General features: G+C 44.5%; 1 protein-coding gene across 1 annotated transcript; it reads left to right on the top strand.

The window, feature by feature from the left end:
* The first annotated feature begins 1,389 nt into the window (after nt 1-1,389).
* On the top strand, nt 1,390-12,737 carry LOC114791003 (gamma-aminobutyric acid receptor subunit gamma-1-like). Its single transcript, XM_028981479.1, has 9 exons — nt 1,390-1,708; nt 3,758-3,918; nt 4,361-4,428; nt 6,297-6,517; nt 7,696-7,778; nt 8,144-8,281; nt 8,412-8,564; nt 8,714-8,913; nt 9,003-12,737. Exons 1-9 carry the CDS (start codon nt 1,659-1,661, stop codon nt 9,276-9,278), a joined length of 1,350 nt encoding a protein of 449 aa, XP_028837312.1. The 5' UTR covers nt 1,390-1,658; the 3' UTR covers nt 9,279-12,737.
* The last annotated feature ends 13,889 nt before the right edge of the window (nt 12,738-26,626 follow it).

Here is a 26,626-nt window from a genome sequence, read left to right as displayed (position 1 = left end):
CCCCGCCCAGTCCGTGGAGCAGACACAGTGTCAGCATATTTATGAGTTTTATTATTTACGTTTCTTGTAGAATCTCTTGTTTTAATAGAGCGATGTAAAGACACAGTGTCAATATTGTACACGCTGGGTGGCGGCTCTACGCAAATGGCAGACACTCGGTTTAGCCGCTCTGTCTGCTGCCTGGTCTCGGCTCTGGCGAGTCAGTTTTGTTTTTTGGTTCTAAGACTATGAGCCAATTTTTTAGACAACTGAGTGGCACCCGCCCAGTTGGGGTGGATGCCGTCTCGCCCAAAAAGACCAGGCTTCCCCCTAAATGTTGGCCAGTTATTAATAAAGCCCACTTTATTTTTTGGACACCACTCCGACAACCAGCGATTTATGTCGAGGAGCAGCTACAGCTACTGCGGTAATGGGCCAGGTTCTGAACGCGAACCGGTGTGTGGTGCCCAGGTGGTGGTCCTCTGTATTTAACCATCAGCCTTGGTGAGCAGTGGGCAGCCATGAGAGGTGACCTTCATCAAGGGGCCCTCAGTGGCACCTTGGTGGATCAGGATTTGAACCAGCAACCTTCAGATTACGAGGGCGCGTCATTAACTGCTAGGCCATCACTGCCCCTTCAGGTTCTTCAGAGTCTCGCGTGACTGAACTAAAAAATACATTTGTGCTCATTTTTACATCCAATCACTGTGCAACTGCGATTTTGTAGCCACTGCAGGAACACAGACCGGCCAGGCGAACTCGTACTAATGTTCAATAACACAGAATAAATGTCTGCCAGTGATCGTGGTTCCTACTTCCTCCTGAAAAATGGCCTTCAAATCTTCTGTACTGTAGAAGAATGAGAGGTGATTCTTCTGCACTTTTCTCCGCTGCGTGTTGGGTTTCGGCTGCACTGTAACATTCTACTTCAGCTTTCTGCTGATGGACTGCATGATGAATTTGTCTGTGCTCAGAAATCTATACCAAGCTGAGTGATATTTGAGGAACAGCGGGATGTGGGACCTTTTAAAACCCCGTCTGTCAATAACCCAGCAGATACATCCGTGTGTGTGTGTGTGTGTACATGGGGGTTGGGGCTGTAGTGTGTGTGTTTGTGAGGTGATGGTTGTTCAGGGAATCCTTGGAGAGTTTCATGTCAAGGACATTGGGGTCACACACACACACACACACACACACACACATTGACTCTCTGAGTCTGGGTGGGGCTCCACTTGTCTGTACTCTACTGGTAAGTGGTTTTGGCCTGACCGGGGGAGTTTTCTGGTTCATGATGATGGTGATGATGATGAAGGTGTGTGAGGTGTTCTGCTCAGAACTCCAACTTCACTTCTTTGCTCAGCAGCTTTTTTCCCCGCGGGACGTTTTTGTTTGCAGTGACCGGACTAATTCACTCCAACCCGGTCAGCAGAACGTCCAGCGGTGCCACAATCAGCGGAATCACACACACTCACACACACACACACACACACACACACACAAACACGGACACACACACACGCACGCACGCACTCACACCCACACACGCACTCACATACACGCACACACTCACACACACACTCACACGCCGGCGCGCCACGCAGCGGTCCTCCCTCCATCCTGCGCGCTGCGTTACCGGAGGAAGCGCAGACATCATCCTGCTCCGCTCGTCCGCCGGGTCCATGGCTGCAGCGCTGCAGGTCCCGCTGATCTTCGTCCTGCTCGGAGTCTGGTAAGTTCGCGCGATGCGGGAATACCGTCAGTCGGGGATGTGGCTTTATTTACTGGTGGTGGCCGGTCCTCTCCACCCAGCCCTGTCCGCTCCTGGTCACGTGGACAAGCATGAAGTAGATGGTGACCGTGGTGCACACTTCACCACCTCAGCTTATTGCAGGACCTTCATGAAGTGAATGAAGTGGCTCCTCGTGATGACCCAAAGCGGTGCAATTCTGGAAGAGCTCGGCATCCACCAGCTGGGATCCTCCTCCATTCAGCTTCTTCTGGTGGATGTGGGGAGGCTGGGACCCCGCTGGGACTCTGGGTCTGACATTACTGAGCTTCCAGTTACATTGATAGAATCAGATAAATACAGAAACACGCATGTTTACACAAGTATACAGTGAAATTCCCAGAAAACAGGTTTAACCATCACTGTTCTTCTCGCTGTCTTCAGTTAGATTGGAAATGATCAACTTCTCATTTTTCATAGCCTATTACTCAGAAGGTAAATATGTATATTATTTAGGTATTTCGTTCAATTATTGTACTAGTTAAGGGATGTCCTGCTCCTGGAAGAAGTTGGGTCGACAGGAACTGCCATGTCCTGGTAGCTCCAAATACACCTTTTCAAAAGATCAACTCAGATCATTATAAACTAAGAGCCTTGAAGCACAAACACCTGGAGATTCAGACAGATATCCTGAAAAGTTTGTCCTCTATGGACACCACGTTCCATCCAGGCCAGGAGGCACTTTGCCAACTGGGTTCCTTCAGATCTCCAGGTGAAGGTGTGAAAGAGGGCCACCAGAGCAGCTCCAGCTGTCGCTGTTATTGCAGCTGGCGCCAGCCAGAAGCCGTCAACATTTAGACTGGGATTCAGAAGCTCTGTGCTGGCCAGAAGGTTCCAGCCCCTTGGCGTTTTCAGTGATGGCTCTGAAAATAGCATCATGAGAGACATTACAGAAGCATCTGCAGGGGCCTGGTCTGTCTGCTGACTTCCTGCAGTTTCAACTTCAGCATGAGAGGCTTGCTGAGATCTTCTATTGTACCACCACCATCACCTCTACAACCAAAATCTTGAAATGGAATCAGATCATCACATTCATTTAACTGATAAAGAATCCAATCAAATCACAGTGAAGTCACAGATTCACAGACCTACCAAAAATGAACCATCAAGCACGTGTATGTGTGTGTGCTGTATATACATGCACATCTCCACAGAGATCAGAATTCTGTTCATGGCACCATGCTGTGGGATGGATGATTTGCAACAAATCGCAGCCCGGCTGTTGCCTTTCTGCAGTGGTGTGTGTGTGTGTGTGTGTGTGTGCGTGCGTGCGCTATAGGCCATGGGTGTGTGTTTGTGTGTCAAGGTCTGAACGCAAAGGCAGAACGGATGAGCAGAAGTGCCTTGGTGCTTACAGCTTCGTCAGCTGTTTAACGCAAATGAAAAATGAGCTTATTTCCCCTGCAGACGGAACAACAGTGTGTGTGTGTGTGTGCGTATGCGTATGTTGGGGACCCAGAGTAGTAACTACGTAATGACTGTGTTGTAAATGTGTAATTATCCATAGCAAACAAGCTAATTTCACAGCAAAATGTCTCTATTTTTACATTTGTGAAGAAATTGTATATTTATACTTTTAAAATTGTATATATTTTTTATATATTTTTCATTTTTTTTCTGACTGCACATAACCTTCATTTGCTCTCTTCAAATGTACACAGTCAGATTAATATGAGTTTCCCCCTCTCCCCATTTCCTCCTGCCTCTAAATCTGCAGTAATATTCTTTCATCTGGCTTCATTTCTCCTCTTCCTCGCTTCATTACGCTCCCTTTGTTCTGCCCAGATTGTAATCTACAGCCAGATACTTTTCAGCGTCTCGCTGTATCGCTACAGATCTCCATAAATCCTTCTATATATTCCCCGGCATTTCTTTACCTTTCCCCTTTTATTTTATCGTATTCTGCACCCATTTCGTTTCTATTATCTTAAATGCCTTTTTTTATTCCGCTCTTCTCTCTCCACCCCCTTGCCTTCTCTGTCTGTCTGGCAGCATGGCGTTTGGCCCCAACAAGGGCGAGGAGGAGGATTATGAGGACGTCCCCATAAATAAAACCTGGGTTTTATCGCCGAAGGTTGACGAGAGCGACGTCACCTCCATCCTGAACAAACTGCTGCAGGGCTACGACAACAAGCTGCGCCCGGACATCGGAGGCAAGTTCCGCCTTCCCACGACTGCCATTCTGGATCCGAGCCCGTTCTCGTAACGGGTAACGGGAGCGGCTTCCCGTCCGGCCAATCAGATAAAAGCAGCGCTGGCTCAGAATTGCTTATTCAGGGAAGACAGGGCATTTTTACCTCCATGGCGTGTGTTTGTGTGTCTAGCAACTCAAGTTATTAAGACAGATTGATTGCAGCCGAGTGGGAGCACAAGAACGCCAAGTTGCTATTGATTAGTTGTGTGTGTGTGTGTGTGTGTGTGTGTGTGTGCAGTGTGATTTGCGATGTGGCACCAGAGTACTCCGTGACGTGTTAGATTGTGTTGTTCCATGAATAGACTGGAATAATAAAATAGACGCTCGTGTTCTGTCATCAGTCATCAGGAACATGGAACACAGCTGGACATATTTCATAATCTAGAGCGTCTGTATTGCAGTGCGGCCGACGGTGATCGAGACGGCGGTGTACGTAAACAGCATCGGCCCCGTGGACCCAATCAACATGGTGAGTGACGCACAGAGACACGACGTCAAAACCCACCAACACCAAACCAAGAACCCGAGGGCGGTGGTCTGTGGAACCGCAGGGTTCTATTATGTCCCCATGCTGTGGTCCATGGCAACTGGGTAGGAAAAAAGCCAGCAAAGTGCGTTTGTCAGTTTTATTATTACTACTATTATAAATTGCTCTATTGATCAAGTAAGTGAGCGATTAAAGAACAGAAAATACAATAAGACGTTTACAAGGAAGCATAAACAAATAAACCAAATAAATTAATGCCTTGTTTGTTTTTTATATATTTCAGTTTATATTTCAGTATATAGCCGGCATATATGCATGCAAACACGGGTGAATTGGGGTCATGAGGCTCATAGGGCATAAGCAAGAACGACCCCCAAAAGGACGAGGTCACTCTCCCCCTTTTTTGGCCAAAGCACCCAAAGGGCCTGAAGTCATGACAGTTTTTTTAACCTACAGTTCTTCTATAATTTGGAATGGATTAATTTACTCAGAGTTGTAATCACATTTAAGTAAAAAAGACTGCATGTGTGTCCACTGTGGGTGGTAGTAGCCTAGCGGGTAACACACTCACCTATGAACCAGAAGACCCAGGTTCAAATCCAACTTACTACCATCATGTCCCTGAGCAAGACACTTAACCCTGAGTGTCTCCAGGGTGGCACTGTCCCTGTAACTACTGACTGTAAGTTGCTCTGGATAAGGGCGTCTGATAAATGCTCTAAATGTAAATGTTACTGTGTTATCTTCTCAGTAGGGCATTAAAGTTTTTTTCAGAATAACTGATCCATCAATAAATCAACACGTTGTCATCTTTGCAAGCACAATCCCAGCTGTTGACTTTACATCCCCGTCCCCATCTGTATTTCATACATCCCCTCAAAATATCTAATATAATAAAAACAATAATACTGTAGCAGACACACTGATATTGTCAGGAACACCTCCAAACTCTTCCAGTTCAGCCCCAGTCACCCCAGGAGACCAACCACCAAAAGACAGCCGTGCATCCTGATACACGTTACAATACTATAAAATAAACCGTTCCTTTTATTTTGTCCGATTATAATACTCCACGCTGGCCAGGTCCCTGTTTGAGAAGTGTTTACCCCACCTTACCGCATCGTCATGTCGCTGCTTCCTCCTCGCCGGGCTCATCTTAAAAATCCTCCTGTCAGCCCGTATAGCTCTATACGTGCCGCCTTCCGCCGTTTCCGGGCTGACAGGAGGATTTTTAAGATGAGCCCGGCGAGGAGGAAGCAGCGACATGACGATGCGGTAAGGTGGGGTAGGTTCAGTTCCGCACGAGGCAGAGTTCAGTTGTGCACGCTGGTGAACTTTATGTGTTTAATAAAGTCAAAGTGAAGTGATTGTCACATGTGATACACAGCAGCACAGCACACGGTGCACACAGTGAAATTTGTCCTCTGCATTTAACCCATCACCCTGTGTGAGCAGTGGGCAGCCATGACAGGTGCCCGGGGAGCAGTGTGTGGGGACGGTGCTTTGCTCAGTGGCACCTTGGCGGGTCGGGATTCGAACCAGCAACCTTCTGTTTACGGGGCCGCTTCCTTAACCTCTAGGCCACCACTGCCCCATAATAAGCAGCCTTCCATCATGGAGCAAAAAGCGCAACCAAAAAGAAGGCCGTGGACAACAGACAACAGACTGTTCTGCTCTGTCCCTACTTCACAGTAATTGATGGTGGCCAGTTGTGCTTATGAGAGGAAACGGAACTAAAGTGGATGAATTCTGCTGCTCCGTTCGAGGTTATGATGTTCTGACCTCAGTTCTCTGAGGAACAGCCTGTCCTGGTTGAAGTTGTTAGTTAAACGTTGTGTGTGTGTTTGTAGGAGTACACCATCGACATTTTCTTTGCTCAGACGTGGTATGACAGTCGGCTGAAGTTCAACAGCTCCATGAAGCTCCTCATGCTCAACAGCAACATGGTGGGGAAGATCTGGATCCCCGACACGTTCTTCCGCAATTCCCGCAAGTCCGACGCCCATTGGATCACCACACCCAATCGCCTGCTCCGCCTCTGGAGCAACGGTCGGGTGATGTACACTCTGAGGTGAGGCCGTACGGCATCAGCCACGTATCTGCCGTCGGTGTGGACCTATGTGCTTCTGTCCTGTAGCTCTATATGGCGCTGCATACACTCAACACATTTATTTATGTCTACGCTGTACAAACTGTGGCCATTCCGGGAGGACTTGTGTGTGTGTGTGTGTGTGTGTCTGTGTGTGTGTGTGTGTGTGTATATACATGTTTTTAGGATGACCAATTTGCATTTGGAATTACATTTTTCAATCAATGCATTATAAATATTTAATATTTAAGCATTCAATATTTAACATCAGTGTAAATAATAGATGAACCACAACTCCAAGGCTTATCAATATTCAGTGCTATTAACAGCACAAAGTGGATTTTGAAAATTGTTCCCAAATGTAATTTTGCAAATTAGTTGACAGGTCATTGTGGTGACCATTAAACTGAAGGTCAGCAAATGTCAGTAAATACTCCAATGAATCTATATAATATAATCTAAAAATATTGATAAAATAATTTGCTTATCAATATTTGATAAACTGATGGGTCATGACATCACGAGTGGATTTTCTAGAACTTCCAAATCATCAAATGTTGGTGAAGATGGAAGGATGATGACTGGATTTGTTCATGTCCATTTCCAGTCTTTACATTTTAGTGAAAGCAGGATAGAAGTATAGAAATTCAGAGGTTTTATATATTTTATAAAAAAAAAAAAACTATATAAAAACATATATTAAGGAGGTCAAAATGAACAGGTCGCTTTTCATTTTAAACATTTGCCTGCAGGTGGGTGTGTCTTCCATGCACAGAGCACATGATTGGCAACCAATATTTTTAATAATTCTGAATAATCGTGATTAATTTTTTTCAAAAGTGCAATTAGTTACATGTTTTTCATCAATTACCAGCCTATTCATTTATGGTTATGTACATTTCACTTTGCACAAGGGACTTTTGTCATAAAGGTTTAGCCTACAGATTGACAGAGTGTGTCACATCTACTTTGTCCAGTTATGAAATATATATTCAGTAATTTGACACACAGTATATATAGAAATCAGCATGTAATTTGGGGTTGCAGGGATAAGACCTTCCAGGAACATTTTACGGTGCACAGTCTGCTTGTCTCATGTTACGTTCAACAACGTGCTTTTTGTTTTATGTTTCCTTTTGCATTCTATGTTTCTTTGTTAGGTTGACTATTAATGCGGAATGCTACCTAAAGCTGCATAACTTTCCCATGGATGAACACTCCTGTCCCCTGGAGTTCTCCAGCTGTAGGTGTCACACTTTCTCACACCAAACCCTGTGCATCTCCCCTGACTTCCAATCAGCCAGCTTTAAGCTGCGAACGTGCATTGCCACTCACCTCGAATGGGGTCTCACGACCAGACAGCCATCATGCTCGCAAATCTCCACGCATCTCTGCTTACCGCCAGCCGCCCTGCTGCCAATGGTCATTCCCTGACCTGCAGGAGTCAGAAATGACTGGGTCCATCCATCCTTTTCTCCATCTGTCTCTCCTGGGGCTCATCTGACCATCCTGTGTGTGTTGGTTGTGTGCCTCCGCCATGCCTCCATCGAAGTAGAATGTTTGTGAGTCGTGGCCTGGTTCTGTAACTGCGTGTGGATTCTCCTCCAGACGGATACCCGAAGAACGAGATCATGTACCGCTGGCAGCGCCGCTCGGTGGAGGTAGCAGACCAGCGCTACTGGAGGCTCTACCAGTTTGCCTTTGTTGGTCTGAGGAACACTTCAGATGTCGCGCACACACAGTCTGGTATGCTGGGTCCTCATGAACAACTCTGGTTGCGTACCAGTGTTCTACTGTGACTAAATACATTCACACAACTGAAATAGTCGATTTGGAATCTTTCACGTCCCATTAAAGCCAGGCATGCTTTGTTTAGGTGAATACGTCGTCATGACGATCTTCTTTGATCTGAGCCGGAGGATGGGATACTTCACCATCCAGACCTACATCCCATGCAGCATGATCGTGGTGCTCTCGTGGGTCTCCTTCTGGATCAACAAAGATGCGGTGCCGGCGAGAACCTCGTTAGGTATTCAGATCCGCAAAAACTACGAAAAAATAACGCGACTGACAACCTTAAACAACAGGTTGGGTCTTCAGTCGTGCTCAATGCGGTGAAAGGTCGTCAAATGTCCTCTAATCACGTCCCAATCATTTTCTTTTATGATGGCGGTGCAGGGATCACCACCGTGCTCACCATGACGACTCTGAGCACCATCTCCAGGAAGTCCTTACCGAAGGTCTCCTACGTGACCGCAATGGACCTCTTCGTGTCCGTCTGCTTCATCTTCACCTTCGCTGCTCTGATGGAGTACGGAACGCTTCATTACTTCACCAGCAACCGGCAGAGCAAGAAGACAAAAACGCCGAATGCACAGGTAACAACGGCAAACTAGAAAAAATATAACTGCCATTTAACAGCCATTTTCCTGTTGACTCCTGTTGTCTTGCGATTTGTCCCCAACAGAAGTCCAGCATAGTGAACATCCGGCCTGGAACGTCTCTCCTGCAGATGAACAACATCGCCCCCTACCATGATGAGGATGATTACGCCTACGAATGCCTGGATGGAAAAGACTGCGCCAGCTTCTTCTGCTGCTTCGACGACTGTCGCTCAGGAGCGTGGCGGGAAAACAGGATGCATGTCCACGTCTCCAAAATCGACTCGTATTCCAGAATATTCTTCCCCACCGCTTTTGGCCTCTTCAACCTTGTCTACTGGATTGGGTACCTCTACTTATAAAGCCGCATTTAGTGAGTGGAGGCTTTCTGAGGTTTTGTAAAAAAGAACGAACACCAAGCTCCATAATCATAACTTAAAAAAATTAAATGCATTTATCAGTAAAGTCATACAATCCTCTTAACAGGATCAGCGTTATTAAGAACTTCACCTCGGGGATGCTGAAATATTACTGAAAGTAGGAGTCCTGTTTTAAATGAAGATATGCAGGGAATGGAAGGTGCAGGGTATTGTCTGCAGATGAATAAATGCTTACGGTGGGACATTTATTCTGAGACCTTCATGCTGTCGCTAATGGGAGTAGAGAAACCAGCAAGGAACGTGTCCCAGTTATCAGCCTTCCTGATCACTAGTTAGATCAGATCAGGTTCTGCCTTGCGTGAGACGCAGCCTTTAATTTCCTTCCTCACGTAGCTCTTTTTTTAATTTTATTAATCAAATGTAATATCAGTATTTGATTACCATTCACCCAGAAATAACCAGCAACCACAGTGCATCTCCAGGGAAACCGAAAGCGACTGCTGACCAAACAAACCGGCAGGCAAAGAAAAGTGCTGCGGTCATCTGAGCTGCCTCCTCTCCAGACAAGATGAAGGTGTCATCCCAGACAAAGCAAGCATTAATGCACCGTACACGTTCTAGCGTAGACGCCACATCTTCACAAACGCTCTTTCTAAAGCCATACTGCATGGAAACTTGAGTAAAAATAGAAATTAGAGTAGAGTTTAGACACTTAATAAGCCATTTGTGTAGCCATGTCCCTCTGTGGACCCTGCGCAACACCGACTTGCCTCTTCAAATGCCAGAACTTTTTCTCTTTATGACGCCCGGCCCATCAACGGCGCTTCGTGTTTCGTGATTCACGGTCCCGTTATTCGTTCTCCTTCTGCCTGTGGGAACGTTCTGAGGCCCGAGAGACAGTGACCAAGAGGTGAAAATAATATAACTGCATCCCAGTGGAGTAATTCATCAACATCTGGTGGATTGTTAGAAATGTAAAAAATGTAAAAGATATTTTTTCTAATTTTCTATCAATGCTGAACTGGACTGGGCTTTGACTGAGACACTCAAAGATGACCATCGCACTGGGACACAGGAGAGTCATTAATTCTAAGGCAGCCTTTCAGACAAAATCCAGCCGGAATGTTCTTCTCACTCGCCACAAATCCATAAGATGGACTTCCATCTCTGTCGTAGAGGACGGCGAGTCCTTGGTGGCTGTTTCTGGTGGACTTTCTAATCTGTGCTGTCGCTCTAATTCAGTTTTACGAGTGCATTGCCATAGAAACCTTGCCTGGTGTCTGCACAGAAAGTTCCTCTGGGCTCAAGGCTCATGAAACAATTATAGAAATAAGAAAAATCCATAAAAGCAGAAGTTGGTGTAAAATGTTGGCCAGTGAGGGTGAATTTAAGTGTGTGTTGTGTGTGTGTCCTCGTTAGTCAGCAACGCGGAGTCTCGTGTCTCCTTTGATGCTTTTATCTGGTTTAAGCGATTAAGCGGTGCTGTAAGAGCTCGGAGCTCGACTCCGTCCGTTAGCGTTTGATCTTCTTAGGAGAGGCGGTGGTGGTCGATTCTCTCTTTTCCTCCCGAAAGCTTTTCCCTTACCTCAAATTCCTCAAGATCCACGCCGTATCTTCAGTACAAGCTGACATTGTCCAGCCATGTTAAATCCTCGCTTTGTAAAATGGTAAAATGCTGCGGGAGGCAACCAAAAAACACCCCCCCTACATCAGTTTTTTTTTCCATGTAATAAGTGGAGCGAAGGCGTGATGGGCGTCGACTGGTGCATTAAACAGGTTGGGACTCATGCAGCACGGTGCACCACTGAAGGATGAAATCATTTTCACGCTCAGCCTTTAAAACAATCAGACGCGTTAACCTTGTTTTAACAGCCGTGTGGCTTTGACGAATATGCAAATTCGCCGTCAACGCAATTAAACTGAAAAAATGGCTGGTTGCTCGTTTCTGCCTGATGTTCATTTAGCAGAACCTTTTATTGATCGTGACTGATTTAAATGGATTAATTGCTTGTTGGATTATCAGCTTAGCGGGACGTGTTAGGAAATTATAAATGATTGTTTCTGGCAAAACGGCCTCAGGACTTTCCCACAACGTCGAGCAGAAGGACCCACATTCTACTGAGTTGATAAACGGAGTCCGTGACTGCACTGCACCAGACTGGTGGACCGTTGAACCCGTTTTTTGCCCCGTTTGAATCCGTTCTGAGTTCCTCCTGACCGTGGAATGGAAGAAGTGGTGGAAAGTGCCTGAGCTTGCAGCGATTCAGAGATGGATGAAAAGCAATACACCGTTCTCCATTTTACTCTGGCTGAGAGTCTGTTCCTCAAACCCTTAACCCCCCCGGGGCCTCCTTAACACTCCGTCTTAAATGCAGTAACTTTGTGGAACGTATGTGTGGAGTCTGGGGTCTTCAGGGGGAATTAAGGTGTTAATGTCTGCCAACGCTACCAGTCCAAGGTTTGGATGCAGCTACTCGAAAGAGGTTTTTTTAAAGCATCATATACAGAAAACTCTTTAGTAAAGTAAAGTAAATGAGTGTGAAGATCCTTCAGATATGAAACATTTCTATTTATTTACTGTATTTGTGTCATTTCATCATTTTGATCTTCACTGTAAAAAAGACCCATAAAGCTCAACATAGGTGTGTCCAAACCTTTGACTGGTCGTGCCCAAAGAACCACAGTGCATGTTCAGTGTATGTGGGAGACGATGTTTCTGTCCAGTGTGACCTCTGACCTTGCAACCAAGCCATGTTTGTTTGACAGAGATCGAAATTTGTCCTGCACTGGTAAACAGAGGTCATCATTCTGATGTGTCCCTCAGGCCAGGAGACTTCATCCTTCTGATCCACGATTAAGGTCAAAAAGTGAATGTCTTCTTGCCTTTGTTCTCCGGAGGAACGAGGAGGATCCAATGAAGAACCACCACGTTTGTGTAAGAGGATCATGCAGATGAACTACAGAACTGATCTGCTGCTGGATCTGAGATTTAAAAAACGGGTGAACAAACTAGGGAAGCAGCCATTATACTTTAACAATACGGGTCTTGAGATAAGGCAGGTCCGGAGGAATTAATGATCAAGTCTCTTCTTCTCAAGCTTATCCCTTTCTTTACAAAGATCTGCTGTCTGGCACTGATATGGTGTGGATGAAGGACTGGAATTGGACAGGGTCCTGGCTCTGACCGTCTTTCTGTCTCGCCTGTGTTTCATTTTATGCAGCATTTGTGCTTCTGTCCTTATTCTTCTGTAAAAATGTGTAAAAAAAAATGTACTAATCTGTCATTTGTTGTAAACCCTCCTCATTAGCAGAATAGCAGACAAACGGTACAGGCCAAAAGTCTGGACACCTTCTCATTCAACGTGTTTTTCTTTATTTTCATGACCATTTACGTTGGTAGATTCTCACTGAAGGCATCAAAACTATGAATGAACACATGTGGAGTTCTGTACTTCTGTACAAAAATATGTGAAAACATGTTTTATATTCTAGTTTCTTTGCTCTGATTACTGCTTTGCACACTCTTGGCAGTCTCTCGATGAGCTTCAAGAGGTCGTCACCTGAAATGCTTCTCCAACAGTCTTGAAGGAGTTCCCAGAGGTGTTTAGCACTTGTTGGTCCAGCTCACCCCAAACCATCTGGACTGGGTTCAGGTCCGGTGACTGTGGAGGTCAGGTCTCCACTTTTTGTTAAGTCCATAACTCCACATGTGTTCATTCATAGTTTTGATGCCTTCAGTGAGAATCTACCAATGTAAATGGTCATGAAAATAAACACATTGAATGAAAAGGTGTCCAAACTTTTGGCCTGTAGTGTACATGATAGCAGAATATAATCTAAAATTGAAAAATTCTGTAAATCTTTAAAATTCATATTCGGCTGAAATGAAATGTTTGAATTCCATATCTGTGTATTTGACTCGTGTTTCTTCCTCATCCGTCATATCCTGAATTTTTGCCTCCTTTGTAGTTTTAGACCAAAAAATTGTGATCATCTCTCTCATCATCGCTCATAAACTTGGCCCAATAAACAGTGCCTGAAACGAGTGACTGTTCCTTTTTCATTATTATTTTTGAACACGTTCTGCTCTGACACACAGTGAATAAAGCCTCTGACCTGTGACCTCTGACATATGGCCTGAAGCCAGAAGGAAGAGGGAGAATTTATGTCATGGAGGAGAGTAAACAAGGTGAAGAAGAATGAACGATTTATGGGACGTCAATATCTGTGCTTGTTGCTCAGTGGCTTATTGATTAACGCTCGTCATGCCTGATAATCAAGGTTTCCTCATTTATGATCTGCTATTGTCATTGTTACTAAGCAACAAGGTGTTGCAGCGGCTACGGTTCGTACGTTATTAAAACCACATATTTACGTGCTCGTGGTTCTTTCCAAAAAACTGAAGAATTATGAGTGAATGATGAAAAATCCCATCCAATTAATTCTAAATTAGGGCTGTCTAAATTAATTTGTGTTAATTGCTGCAATTAATTTAAAATATAGGAATGAATGCTGTTTACTGTATGCTCAGACATACGGGTCACGTCAATATCAAACTGCAGGATTTATAGATTTAATGAAGAGACCGACCCAGAATTCAGTTGGGTGGCACATGACAAACGGAGCCTCATTAGCACACTTGTCTCTGTAATAGTTTTAAATACCACATCATGTTTACTTATTTGCATAATGTGTGATTAATTTGTTACAAATTGATTGACAGCCCAGATAAAGTGAAATCTTGTCTTGTCATCTGCAGTAGACTTTATTATAAGATTTTTATTCATCACGTGCAACATGCAGTGAAACGCACCCTGTTACAGCTGTGAATAAGTTATAAAAATGAATGAAATGGAATTATAGGGGAATACGGCTTGTGAAAAGACTGTGGTTAGAGGTGATGGTCTCAGTACTGGTGGTTACTGGTGGCCCATTGTGAAGTGAGCAGTGCAGCAGTAACAGATTGCAGGGTGGTGATCAGAGAGGAACCGTGAACATTCAGATGGTCGTGGTGTGAGGTGTGGTGGCATGTCCCTCAGTCCAGGCCATGCTGGAACAGGCTGGTCTGATTCATCCTTAATAACCTTGATGACCCTGGTTCTTTACGTTCCCCGATCAGATGCCTTCCTCCCCTGCAGCAGGACAGATGGACTGGAGAACAATGAGTGCATGAATGAAAGAGGATTGCCATTTTCTGGTGCGTTTTGATACGGTTTGGGGGCGAGAGAAGGAGAGAAAGGTTCCTCTTCCCCTGAGAGAACTGGAACATATGGAGGCTGAGGAAGTGCAGAACACACACACACACACACACAGCAGAATTTGGATGCAGATTTGTAAAGACACAGGGCATTTTGAAAGTGCTTGTGGCTGATGTTCCCGCGGCTCTCATTAACGCCTGGACTCTGTTCCAGTCTGAAGCCTCGCAGGTGTCCAGCAGAACGGTCAGCCAGACAGAATGAGCCAGGATGGGTGCTGGTTTCCTTTTGTCACATTTGTTGAATGAAATGTACAGGACAGAAAAGCAATAAACCTCTACAAAGGTCTCCTGTGGTCACATCAACTTCTTCTGACTCTGGAGATGAACGAAACTGACAGTGAGCACACATCCACTTACCAAAATTTTCTTTTTTTTTTCTTCCCAAAATGTTCTGCATGAAGCAGACAGAACAGCGCTGACATCTGGAGAGGCTGCAGGAGAAGCAGCCTGGCAGCAGATGGACTTTAGGCGTGTTAGTGGGGGGCTTTTCTGCAGCAGCTCGCGAGGCGTCTTTACATTTACATTTACGGCATTTATCAGACGCCCTTATCTAGAGCGACTTACAATCAGTAGTTGTCAGTGACACAATGGTAGGATTTTGAACCTAGGTCTTCTGGTTCATAGGCAAGTGTGTTACCCACTGGGCTACTACCACCCTAGGCTTGCAGTACTGGAGTATACGAGGTGCAGTGCGAGGTGTAATAAGGGCTGTGAGGTAGGATGGTGCTACTCCATGTCTGTCTTTGTAGACCAGCATCAGTATTTTGAACCTGATGCGTGCAGCTACTGGGAGCCAGTGGAGGGAACGTAGCAGAGGGGCGGTGTGGAGAACTTGGGAAGGTTGAAGATCTGTCGTGCTGCTGCATTTTGTAGTAGTTGTAGAGGTCGGATGGTACATAGTGGTAGACCAGCTAGAAGGAAGTTACAGTAGTCCAGTCGTGAGATTACTAAGGACTGAGCCAGTAGTTGGGTGGCCTGGGTTGACAGATAAGGGCGGCTTGTAATCTAATCGAATAGTGAGACCAGTGAAGATTCACACCTCTGAATATATTGTTGTATTGACAATAAAGCTTGAATGCTCAATCTTGAGTCAGTCTGCCTCATGGGTGAAATTTCCAGGAAAAACTCATCCATTCAGGTTGAACCTTCATGTTCCCATGTGAAAAACTGTTGTTGGTCAGAACTGGCAACTACAGTTGGAAAAGCCCCATGCACCATTTCACCCTTTTATTGAAGAGCAAACATGACAGTGGAGTAGAGAGGGAGTGCTGTTTAATTTAACACCGCTAAGTGGATACTCAAATAAACCTGAATTTTACATGATTCCCTCAGGAGCGGAGAGTGTGAAATGGCCGTCAAAGTGTGTACTGAGGGCAGGATCATTTACTTACTTACACACAAAGTCTTCAAATGTCTTTTCACAACGTGTTCACACGTTTCCAAAAAGTTCACACTGCTTCTGAGTTGAAAAAACAGACCCTCTCCGGAGAGCCTGTGAAGACAATCATAGTGACCACGCCCACTACCAACACCGACATGCAGGTTATGAGGCGATTTAATTCCTAGTGAACATGACCACGCCCACTACCAACACCAACATGCAGGTTACCAGGCAATTTAATTCCTAGTGAACATGACCACGCCCACTACCAACACCAACATGCAGGTTACCAGGCGCTTTAATTCCAGTCAACATGACCACGGCCACTACCAACACCAACATGCAGGTTATCAGGCAATTTAATTCCTAGTGAACATGACCACGGCCACTACCAACACCAACATGCAGGTTACCAGGCGCTTTAATTCCAGTCAACATGACCACGGCCACTACCAACACCGACATGCAGGTTATGAGGCGATTTAATTCCTAGTGAACATGACCATGCCCACTACCAACACCAACATGCAGGTTATCAGGCAATTTAATTCCTAGTGAACATGACCACGGCCACTACCAACACCAACATGCAGGTTATCAGGCGCTTTAATTCCTAGTGAACGTGACCACGCCCACTAACAACATCTGCATACAGGTTTTCAGGCGCTTTAATTCCGAGTGAACGTGACCACGCCCACTACCAACACCAACATGCAGGTTATCAGGCGCTTTAATTCCTAGTGTACGTGACCACGCCCACTACCAACACCGACACACAGGATATCAGGCACTTTAATTCCTAGTGAACGTGACCACGGCCACTAACAACATCTGCATGCAGGTTTTCAGGCGCTTTAATTCCGAGTGAACGTGACCACGCCCACTACCAACACCAACATGCAGGTTATCAGGCGCTTTAATTCCTAGTGTACGTGACCACGCCCACTACCAACACCGACACACAGGATATCAGGCACTTTAATTCCTAGTGAACGTGACCACGCCCACTAACAACATCTGCATACAGGTTATCAGGCGCTTTAATTCCGAGTGAACGTGACCACGCCCACTACCAACACCAACATGCAGGTTATGAGGCGATTTAATTCCTAGTGTACGTGACCACGCCCACTACCAACACCAACATGCAGGTTATCAGGCGCTTTAATTCCAACATTCTGATGGGGAAAAAGGTGAATGTAACATTATGAACATGCCCCATGCACCATGTCTTATATATTTAATATTACGTCAGAACTGTATGTATTAATAAGTATTGTTTAAGGCCCCTGCTGGTTACAAATTTTTATCAACACCCAGAACACCAAGATATGTTGTGTGTCTTGCCTTGTATTCACATTCATTATAGTAATATTGTGCATGAACTTTGACCTCTGCGACCACTTTCCAGCTCCTCCCACTTTTTTTGTGTTAAGAGGACCCTCCATTCCTCCCAGTGAAAACACACGCACATATTTGCCATTTTCACTGGCTCGCCTTGTGGATGGTCTGACGCATTCAGAATTCCTAATCCAATCGCAGCTCGTTTTTATCCCCACTCTGTCGGCAGCGGATGAACGTGCACATCCTGGCTGAAGCCATGAGCCTGGAAACGTGCCCTGTGTGTTAAACGGCGCAGCGTCTCGACCCGCCTGCCTGTCGGCCTGCTTCTAACAGCTTGTTTTAATGTCCTGCGGTTTCCTGCATGCATAAATCCCCCCGCTGTGGGTGCGCTCAGTATAATGATGATAATTTAGGAGCTACACCTCCTTCCCCACTGCTGAGTTTGATGTATGGAGATTTCTCTTTCTGTGCGTGCGGCTAAAGTTGACTCCAGAACTTGTCGTGAGGGTGCAAGGTGTGCAGACGTGCAGACACCCGACCGATCTCAGTGTGGGTCCCGGCCGCACGGTGCTCCACGACTTCAGCAGGTTTTTAAGCGAGCGTTCAGGCGGGAGGGGAGATGCTGCGCTGATGAATTCATCAGAACAATGCAACGTGAGATGTTCTCATGGAGGGACCGGGATTCATCCCGCTGGGCTCCTTTATAAGCTTAGAGTTCATGATCTTTCATTTTTCATTTTCACATTGATTTAATATGGCACAAGACTCAAAGTTGTGAATGTGGTGGAGCGGAGCTGCCTGGATTACTTTAATTTCATTTTATGCCAAGCTGGGACTGAATATCTTGTACTGAGCTCCAGTTCTGCTATTATTTCATTTCTTTTGAACCAAACAGCAGCAGAAAGGAACATGAAATCTACCAAAAATGGAGTCGAACTGTTACAACAGCATTACTGATAATGACAGAGCAGGAAAACTCCAAACCACCAACGTTACAATCCAAAAGGAAGCAGCTAGAACTGTGAAGAAAATCCTCACTTTGACCCAAAGATGAACAGACATCAGACCCTCACACAGACACACTATACATGACACAAGGATAAGGACAAATGACCGAAGGAAGACAGGACACTGCTGGGATGCAGATCAGGAGACAATCAGCCCACTCCTGTCCACATCGTGCCAGATTGTGAAGCTTCAGCGTTAGTTCTCATCTGTGTGTAGCTTTGCATGGAAGTATCTGCAACATGTCCTGGAGGGGGATTCTGATTGGTCAGCATCAGTTGTTGATATGAAAGAGCAGAAGACCCGGCGTGGTCGTCTCCTCTGCCACCGCCCGGATGTTAAATCACACTCAGTGATGCCTGGACCTGAAAGGAGCTCAGCTATTATTACGCCGCACTGTCACACACGCCGTGTCCTCGCCGTAAATGTCTCAGCACTCACACAAACACGCACAAGACATGGTGCAGCACTGCAGACGCTCTGAACATCTCAGATGGAGCCACATTCAATACAGAGATTTAATAATTCAGACCCACGGCCATCAAGACTGCGAACCTCCTGCACAGATTCTCTGTAAAAGAGAGTGTGTGCTCGTATGTGAATGGCACGTAAAACATGGATGAATTTTAATAGCAAGTGTGTGTGTGTGTGTGTGTGCATCGTGGCCCCGATGAATACTGCATGAAGACAGGGCTTTAAATATGAATCCAGACAGATGGACTTGCAACAGCTGGGTCTCCACTCCATTTATCAGCACAGGGGCGGGACGGGTGAAGAATGGGCGGGTAAAAATAAATGCATGTGTGGGCAGAGTGAAAGGGGCAAAATGGCGGAGCAAAAATGTGCAGGGTGAAAAAAGATAGATGAAATGGAGACGAAGAGGCTCTGAGAACAGATCTGGGTCATCGCAACGTCAACTTTCGGCACCACAAATTCCATTTGATCAGATTGATAAATGCAATTAATTGTCAGCCATGAGTGACAGGTGCTCAATATTCTGTTAGTTGATTATTTCTGATAATTTCACAACTAATTAAAGCTGAATCTTGCTGAAATGTTGACCTACGTTTCAATACACCCAAGGTAGAAGATATTGGTCAAGGAATTTATTCCCACTATGAGCAATGTATATGCAAGCTAAGGAAGGGTGGAGCCACAGTTATTTTGTATTTAGTAAAGTGTTATGGTGTTAAATGTTATAAACTACGTGCAGCGTATGTGCAGGCTGAGGAGGGGCGGAGCCACAGTTATATTGTATTTACTAAAGTGTTACGGCGTTAGATGTTATGAACTACGTGTATATGCAGGTTGAGGAGGGGCGGAGCCACAGTTATTTTGTATTTAGTAAAGTGTTACGGCGTTAAATGTTATAAACTACGTACAGCGTATGTGCAGGCTGAGGAGGGGCGGAGCCATAGTTATATTGTATTTACTAAAGTGTTACGGCGTTAGATGTTATGAACTACGTGCAGCGTATGTGCAGGCTGAGGAGGGGCAGAGCCACAGTTATATTGTATTTACTAAAGTGTTATGGCGTTAGATGTTATGAACTACGTGCAGCGTATGTGCAGGCTGAGGAGGGGCGGAGCCATAGTTATATTGTATTTACTAAAGTGTTATGGCGTTAGATGTTATGAACTACGTGCAGCGTTGCTGCTTGGTCGGTGGCGCCTGCTGGTGCTAAAAGCTGATTAGTTTTGAAAGGTCATGCCGTTTTCTCATGGCTGGTGACTCCTTTAGGGCTCGGCTGCTGAGAAGATTCGTCTGGAAGCGGTGGACGAGACTTGTCTGAAGTCCCCGGGAGAATACACCGAGAGACAGAAGGTAATGGAGGACCTTCATGAAATATTGAAGGGGGGAACAATGAAGCACGAATGAGCGCAGATGTGAGGGTGATGGAGTGTAGAGATAAAGATCTTCTCAATGCTGGACTGGGGAACCGACTGTATAAAGAAACCTAATGTCCTGAGAGGATGTTCCCCTCGAACATGGACAGGGACAATTCACCAATTAAAAAAGGCAGCTCTTCAATGAGAATGCTGCAAAAATGCATAAACGATTCTTTTTTTTTTCAAGTGGAAACCTGCTGAGCATCCAGTTATGAAGTGATGGGTGGTGGTAGTCTAGTGGGTAACACACTGACCTATGGACCAGAAGACCCAGGTTCAAATCCCACTTACTACCATTGTGTCCCTGAGCAAGACACTTAACCCTGAGTGTCCCTGTAACTACTGATTGTAAGTCGCTCTGGATAAGGGCGTCTGGTAAATGCTGTAAATGTAAATGAAGTGATGGGAGATGAGAGATTTATTTATATTTCATATTTATTTACAGTGGATTGAAAGTGAAGTGATTGTCATTGTGAGACATTGCAGCACAGCACACGGTGACACGGTGAAACGTGTCCTCTGTATTTAACCATCACCCTTGGTGACAGTGGGTACCATGACAGGCTGGAACGAGAAGGCGGAAGCAGTGATTCCCGTCCAGTTTAATCAGCACCGACCTTGACGCCACGCTGGTCGTGTTCAGATCGACCCAACTCGAGTGCTGTAGGCTCGAACATGGACGCTGCTAATTAATCGACTAATAAGCCAATCACAAACGTCTATTTGCTTATTACGTATTATGAATAATAAAATATAAATGAATACGTGAATAGAATAGAACGTTAACAGAACACAACATTCTGTGGATTGTTCCGTCCTCACAGAACGCCAGAATCCAAACGAACATTCCAGTGGGAACGTTGTTAATCACAATCTAACTACACCCCACTGGCATCTAGTCAAAGATGAAAATCACAGCAGGAAATGTCCTTCAGACATCAGAGGAGGGGGAAACGTCAGATCAGATTTTTTTTTCGTTTCCTAAATGGCACCCATTCGAAACGGTTTTTAATAATGAATCCAAATCCATAATTCAGCGTCTGAAAACGCGGGCCTTCATGAAAAGTATCTTCTGAGCAGAAATAAAGAGGCAGGCCGTGTATTTGTGGATGCAGGAGTGAGAAGGCGTTCGCTAAGCAGCCCAGCATGGTGCCGGGGGAAATTAAGAGTGCATTAAATCCGTGAGTCAGAATGCCCAGACCGAATACGAGGGCGTGTAATATCTGTAATATCTGTGATGCGCGGCCGTATTTCCAGCCAAGGAGACGTCTGAATGTGGCTAATGGCGCCTTCAGACGTATTTTAATTAAACAAGCTTTATTATATTATAATGCTGTATTTAACATGCTTTTAGCCCCAAGTGCTGCAATAAATCTCCAGAAATTTTTGGGCAAAAAGATGCACACCACACATGGCCCTTGATCTGCAATCTTTAAATCCCACGGCCAAATAAAACTAAGTAGTGTTAAATAAAATAAAATCAGTTTAAAACCTCTCAATTGAGGCAATAAGAGCATGAGCGCACATTTACAAGATTCAAGTTCAATAAAAACATGTAAAATCTGGATTTATTGAAGTTACCAAAGTAACAGAATCAAACTATACAACAAAATATATTAAAATCGTATTTTCACAGCCTGTTAAAACTTTGAATGATGCATTTTTAGTTTGTTTCTGCAGCTGGAGAGCTCCCATGATGCACTGGGCTGCGCTTCACTGTAATGTATGCACTTGGGTTTGAGCTTTTCATTTTCTGTTTATTACGGGACACACCAGAGGCGCTCCAGACCTCTCAGGCTCTCATCTTCCACATTCTCTGACTATAAAAGGCAGTGAATGGTGGAGGCAGAAGACATTTAGAACATTTACAAACGGTCCAGTGAACTTCTTTTATTTCTCAAGCTCTATTCTAAGCTGCTGAATTGAATGGCTTTAACTGAGCTTTGCTATCTGATGCCTCTTTATAGAGTTCTGATGCCCAGCATGCAAACACAAGTCGTAACATCTCTCCTGACTGCACCACCTCAAAATGGAGCAAGTTCTCTGCCAGATTCTGCTTTCTGCTTGTTAGCTGCCAGTTTATACACTTTCCATTTTATCGAAGGTCAAGGTCAAGATTGGCTTGTGGAAATTCTTCCTTCCCCAACATCACCCTGTGCTGGAGGAACCCTCTGGGTAAGCAGCTTTGTGTAAAAGTGTCAGCCACATTTATTTCATCCCATCGGGTTCTGTCTCCAATAGCACCCCACGGGTCTCAACCAATGAAAACCAGAAGAATGTACTGTTTAAAAAAGCAACAGGCAACATTATAAATATGAATGTAAGAGAAATAAAGCTAAAAAGAGGAGAGAACAGGAGGCGCTGCAGGGCTTTAAAAGTCTTCCTGCATCCGACTTCAATTATCTGAAATGAGTTTACATTCAAGGGAAACCCTAAAGTCAGCAACGCAGTGTGAAGCCACGGGACTCTTGCTGGCTTCGCCACCATATTCACACCGCAGCCATCTGTTCTTAAAGGCGAGAAAAATGCTCCACAACATGGACATTAACGGGAAGGAAGGCAGAAAAATCTAGAGCCACTTGCATCGTTGGCAACAAACAGCAAGTATTGTCCTAAATACCAGATGCATCAAGTGGTGAACTAGACAGCAAATACAGCAGAGTTGCAAAATGGAGCGTTACTGTAACCAGATACTCTTATATTTGGGCCAATGTTCATAGTGATCATAGAGTTGAAAGTGACGTGATTGTCATTGTGAAACACTGCAGCACTGCACACGGTGAAACGTGTCCTCTGTATTTAACCGTCACCGTTGGTGAGCAGTGGGCACAATGACAGGCGCCCGGGGAGCAGTGTGTGGGGACGGTACCTTCATCAAGGGGACCTCAGTGGCACCTTGGTGGTTCGGGATTCGAACCCACAACCTTCTGATTTCGGGGCCACTTCCTTAACCGTTAGGCCACCACAGTTGTAAATAAACTAAACATTTAAACTAAATAATTACACATTTTGCAAAAGCACCAATCATGATTAATCCTGATTAATCAGACAAGTTTGCAAAAAAGTGTACTGGATTGACATCTCACCTTCATGATTGAATGAAGAAGATCTAAAAATGGGGTAATGGTGGCCCAGTGGGTAAGGAGGCAGACCCGTAATAAGAAGGTTTAAAAGCAGAGGACACGTTTCACTGTGTCACCGTGTGCTGTGCTGCTGTGTAATCCCATGTGCCACTGAAACATCACAGGTTAAAGTTTTAAAATTGTAAAATAAATTGTGTGTTTCTGGTGTGTTTAGGGTTCTGTTCTCACCTCAGCACCCTGAGTAAATGTAAATGCCTCGTTCTGGTTTACGGGTATATTTAGGTCGAAACGTAATCATTTCATGCTTTTGCTCTCAGTATTTTTCCCATTTTTAATTGTAAAATCTGGCACATGGAGTCTTGTCACACACTTCAGGCACGGCTTACCCTGTACAGAAACTAAGATGCTTGAAGTGGCAGATAAAATCTGGTGAGACGCGTGGTCACTGAGCCAGCGGACTTTCTTCTTTTATGAATGTTTCTTCCACATTACTATTCAAATATGTGTGCTCAGCAGAGGTACTGTCACTGATGTATGGACACACACGCACACACACACACACACACACACACACACACACAGCTCAGTAAGCCTGGTGATGTACCTCAGTAACGCAGATGTGAGCTGGCAGGCCAGTCCTGAGTAATCTAATTTAATAACAGAAATGAAAAATGTAGACGTTACAGTCTCAACAGTGTTGTTTGTGTGTGTGTGTGTGTTTGTGTGTTTGTGTGTGTGTGTATGCAGCCACCTCACATGTGTTTTGCCAAAAGAATTGTTAATGATAACTGTGTCATCATTTTATCTCTCTCTCTCTGACTGTCAGACTCTCCTTGACAGTGTCACTGTCACAGACAGACAGTCATTAGAATTGACTGATGTCGCCTAGCAACAATCTCATCAAACTCTTTTTTCCTCTGAAGGTATTTTTCACATGCAGATGAGCTGCTTCCACAAACAGAAAGTGACTGATACTGTGTGTGTGTTTGTGAGTGTCTGTGTATGTGCATGTGTGTGCATAGTCACTAGCAATCCCTCAATCAGGTTACATTTGCATATTTTTACATTATAATGATCCTTTATATGAAGAGTGTGAATATGCATATGGTTAACAAACATTATATTATATTATATTATATTATATTATATTATATTATATTATATTATATTATATTATATTATATTATATTATATTATATTATATTATATTATATATTGTGTGTGTGTATTGCAGCACAGCCCTTCCCCCAGCCTGGCCTGACACAAACAAGCAAAAATAAATGTCTAAATCAACAAATCTTGACTGTATGCTAATTTGATTGCATCAGAAATAATAACAAAATGTTGATCCAGTTCAACATACATAGAAATACCATAAATAAAATAATTAAATTTACATTTACAGCATTTATCAGACGCCCTTATCCAGAGCGACTTACAATCAGTAGTAACAGGGACAGTCCCCCCCTGGAGACACTCAGGGTTAAGTGTCTTGCTCAGGGACACAATGTCTACTTTCTAACATGTATATAGCTGAAATGACAATAAAACTCAATTTACACACGCCCAACGAGGGGCACGAACCCACAACCCTGAGATTAAGAGTCTCATGCTCTACAGACTGAGCTAGCCAGACCCTGCATGACCCTGCATCTCCTCAGTGCTCCATTCCAGCATTATTACCTCTACCTGTCCTCCCTCAGGTCCTGGATAGAAGGACTTGGTTGAATTCATTAGAAGTTTTATAAAACCTTTGATTCCCGTGGAACATCTTGTCTTGCGAGAGAACCAGCTACCTGATGTACATGGAGACTCTGGACCAGCAGGATGCTGTTGGACTCCACAGCTTCTCCATGGAAACTCCAACTTCGGTGGATTGTACGTGGACAAAATGCCAGAAGCTGTTGTGTGTCGCAGTGCGTTGCGAATTTTAAAGACCCCCGGGAGACCGGAGTATTTAACCAATCGTTCTGATCCCCCGTGGGGAGTAAAATATGGAGAGAGAAAATCACAGATGATGATGATGGAGACTAAATAATACGTCAACACACACTGAAAGCTCATCTTCCTGCAGACAATTACATCTTCTTTACCCTCATTATAGCTGCGGCTGTGTGTGCGTATCACCACTCTCCTTGGCAGCGCTGCTAAAGCCGGACCCATCATTACGTTGATGAACTGCTTGTTTTGTAAAGTGCAGCCTGAATATCTTTCCTCCCCTCAACACACACACACACATCTCTTACAGACGGTGTGATGATGAGTGCTTGTGTGTGTGTGTGTATTGTGGGTTGTAACAGGCGCATGTTGGTGGGCTGTTCCGGGGTCAGTATGAACCTGGGGTGACGGAGACCCATGTGTCAGTCATCAGACCTTCGTGTCCCCTGCATCTGACTTTACTAATTATCCAATGTCACATTTTTTATAAGTTTATAATATCTGACATGCTTCTGCATGGCGGGTTCTCAACAACACTGAAACCTGTACAGTATTATAAGCAATATTTATTTTAATAATGAAATAAAGATCTCTACGATCAGAGGTGGGTAGAGCAGAGAAGAAACTTTTATTCAAGAATGAGTAGTGTTACTCCAAAATAATAATACTCAAGTACAAGTAAAAAGTGGTCATGCAAAAAATTACTCAAGTAAGAGTACAAAAGTATGACAAGTGACAAGACTACTCATGTACTGAGTCACTGTGTGGTTATTAATTACCTCATTAATTTATTCAGACATAAAAAATATAAATGTGCTAATTCTGGTTTTTCCTAATAATAATAATAATAATAATAATAACCTATTAAAGAAATGGACTAAATATGAATTCCTTCCTCTACAGAAAATATATAGAATTCTACTTGATTTATGGTGCCATTAAACACAATGTTTAAAACACTAAAAGCGTCAATATGAAATACCGGGATTCTGGATTCTTTCTGTAGGTTTTAGCTCTGGTGACGGTCGCATCTGACGTTTTTAATTCCGTGTCTGTGTCGCTGTGCCGCCCCGGTTCTTGTGGTCATGTGACTGCATGGCTACGTCTGATTGGTGAAACGGTGTCATGTGATTATTGTATGAATACGTATGACTAGTGAAACGTGTTAGATCTACTGGTGGCATCAGTCTGGCAAAAGTAAAGCATATAAACGGTTTAAAAAAGTACCGAGTCGAGTGTTGCTGAACGTAGCGAAGTACCGAGAATATTATTTTAAAGGGCCAGTGGTGGCCTAACGGTTAAGGAAGCGGCCGGTTCGAATCCCGATCCACCAAGGTGCCACTGAGGTCCCCTTGATGAAGGTCCCGTCCCCACACACTGCTCCCCGGGTGCCCACTGCTCACCAAGGGTGATGGTTAAATACAGAGGATACG

This window comes from Denticeps clupeoides, chromosome 1 (assembly GCF_900700375.1).
Source record: "Denticeps clupeoides chromosome 1, fDenClu1.1, whole genome shotgun sequence".
Classification (NCBI taxonomy): domain Eukaryota; kingdom Metazoa; phylum Chordata; class Actinopteri; order Clupeiformes; family Denticipitidae; genus Denticeps; species Denticeps clupeoides.
The sequence above is the reverse complement of the archived record's forward strand: the minus strand, read 5'-3'. Positions and strand labels throughout refer to the sequence as shown.